Below are 2,424 nucleotides of genomic sequence, written 5' to 3' on the forward strand. Positions count from 1 at the left end.
CGCCTCCTGAGACTCCCTACCCCCACCACCACCGCCACCACCGCCACCTCAAACCCTTCACCCCGCCGTGCCCCGCAGCGTGCTGCTGCGCTTCCTGGACCCAATGCTGCGCGGCGCGGCGGGGGTGGGCAGCTGGCAGGTGGCCAGCCAGGGGCGGGCGGCGGCAGGCGGCCTGCTCACCGTCATGGCGGACCTTGCTGGGATCCAGGTGGGGGTGTGGGGCTGGTGGGGTGGGGTGGGGTGGGGTGGGGTGGGTAGGGCTAGGGCTGGCGCAGGCTGGGGTGCGCCTTTCTGAGCTGCGCCCCGGGCGGCGGCTACTGTTGGTGGGCGTGATGGGGGCAGGAGCAGCTAGACCCTTCCCCCCGCCGCCTCACACGCGCCACAGGCACAACAGCATGCCCGCACTGGACTTGCCTCACCGACCCCCCCCCTGCCCCCCAACACACACACACACACTCTGGACTGCTGTGCCCCCCCCGCTCCCTGCAAGGCCAGCGCTTTGACGAGCCGCAGGTCATCGTGGCCGACAAGCTGACTGGCAACGAGGACATCCCGGTGGGTGGGTGGGAGAGAGGGGGTGCTGCTGGGGCTGCTGCTGGGGCTAGTGCTGGGCCTGCCGCGCCGCGCTGGAACGCCCTGCCAGCGCAGCTGCCGCCCCAGATCTGCTGCCATGCCGCGGCCACTCCGCCCGCCATCCATCCATCCCTGTGGCCTGCCTGTGAGCCGCCTGCCTGCCCGAACGCACGCCTCGCCTCATGCTTCCGCCGCCCTCTCCCTGCCCGCGGCCTGCAGGAGGGCGTGGTGGCGGTGCTCACCTCCTCCCCCACAGACGTGCTGTCCCACATCGCCATCCGCGCCCGCGCCCAGGGCGTGCTGCTGGCCACCTGCTTTGACGCAGAGGGTGCGCCGCCATTGCCACTGGACCCCGCCCCTGCCCCTGCCCCAGCCTGCCCCGGCCCTCGGCTTTCCCGGCTGCCCCTCCTGCTCGCCCCGGCTGCTGCGCCGCGCCGCCCGGCAGTGGCGGCTGATGTGTGGAGGCGCAGCGGGTGGATGGCGGCGGCCCGGCCCGCGCTGCCAGCTGCCTGGCCCTGGCCTGTGCCTGGTCCTGCTCTGCTTGCTGCTTGCTGCCTGAGTCTCAATGGCCTGAGCCCCCCTCTGCCCCCCTCTGCCCCTCCCTCCCCGCACCCCCCACACACCTCTTGTGCAGAGCTGGATGCCATCAAGGGCCGGGCAGGCGGCCACGTGTCTGCCTCTGTCACGCCCACAGGCAGCGTGAGCGTGGCGGCGGCCGAGGCACCCGCCGGCGGCGCCGCCTCGGGCGCCTCCTCGGCTCCCCGCCTCACGCTGCAGCGCCCCCAGTCCGTGGGCGGCAGCGGCAGCTGGGTGCTGGCTGAGTCGGAGTTTGGGCCGGGCGTGGTGGGTGGCAAGAGCGCCAACCTGGCGGCCCTGCGCTCCAAGCTCCCCGCAGGGTGAGCGCCGCCGCCGCCGCCGCCGCCGCCGCGCAGAGAAAGGGCGCCTACCTGCCGTGGTCTGCCGCGCCGTGCGGCGCGAGGCAGCGCAGGCACGGCGTGCCCAGCGCTGGCATGGTCGCTGCCTGCCGGTCCCCCCTGCCGAGCACCTGCCCACCTGCCCACCTGCCTGCCTGCCTGCCCGCCTGCCTGCCCGCCTGCAGCGTCCAGGCCCCCGCCTCCATCGCCCTCCCCTTTGGCACCTTTGAGCGCGTACTGGCGGCAGACTGCAACAAGGCGGTGGCGGCTGCGGTGGTGGCCGAGGAGCAGCAGGCGGTGAGCAGAGGCGCCTCGCGACTGCTCCCGTCCCGCCGCCTCGCCCTCTGCTGCCTGCCCCAGCCAGCACGCCCTCGTGCCCGCTGCTCCCCACCATCCGCCAGATCATCCGGCGGCTTGTGCCGCTGTTGCGGCGCCTGAGCCTCCCTCTTGCAACCCCCACCCCACCCCACCCCACCCCACCCCACCCTGCCTGAGCCTCCCTCCCGCACCCCCCCTGCCCCTCTGCCTGCGCAGGCCGCGGCTGCGGGCGGCGGCGAGGTGCCCCAGGCCCTGCCCTCCCTCCGCTCCCTCATATCTGCGGACCTGGCAGCCCCCGCTGGCTTTGCCCAGGCGGTGGCCGGCGCGGCGGCGCAGGCGGGGCTCATCCCCTCGGCCGCCGAGTGGGCCGAGGGCAGCGCGGGCTGGGAGGCGGCCTGGCAGGCCATCTGCCAAGTGAGTGTGGGCTTAATGGTGGTGGTGGTGTTGGGGGGTATGTGTGCAGATCGATCTGCACACATACCTGCGTGTATGTGGTGTATTGGGGGTATGTGCAGGTTGTGTGTGCGTGCGGCTTGGGGGGCGGCTGTGCTGGGCAATGAAGGGCACTGGACCTACCTTGCTGCCGCTCACCTCTTGGCCACTGCTGCTGCTGCTGTAT

At 73.3% G+C, this 2,424-nt stretch overlaps 1 protein-coding gene across 1 annotated transcript in view; it reads left to right on the forward strand.

Moving 5' to 3' along the window:
• The window catches only part of CHLNCDRAFT_135335 (hypothetical protein), a gene marked incomplete at both ends in the record, with an annotated part of 9,193 nt that overhangs the window by 5,104 nt on the left and 1,665 nt on the right, over positions 1 to 2,424 (forward strand). Inside the window, 6 exons of the mRNA XM_005846588.1 lie at positions 79 to 208; positions 496 to 555; positions 793 to 901; positions 1,208 to 1,469; positions 1,673 to 1,784; positions 2,022 to 2,256. Coding sequence (XP_005846650.1) covers positions 79 to 208; positions 496 to 555; positions 793 to 901; positions 1,208 to 1,469; positions 1,673 to 1,784; positions 2,022 to 2,256 — 908 coding nt within the window. The remainder of the gene's footprint in view (positions 1 to 78; positions 209 to 495; positions 556 to 792; positions 902 to 1,207; positions 1,470 to 1,672; positions 1,785 to 2,021; positions 2,257 to 2,424) is intronic.

The sequence above is a fragment of the Chlorella variabilis genome (assembly GCF_000147415.1).
Source record: "Chlorella variabilis unplaced genomic scaffold CHLNCscaffold_13, whole genome shotgun sequence".
Taxonomy (NCBI): Eukaryota; Viridiplantae; Chlorophyta; class Trebouxiophyceae; order Chlorellales; family Chlorellaceae; genus Chlorella; species Chlorella variabilis.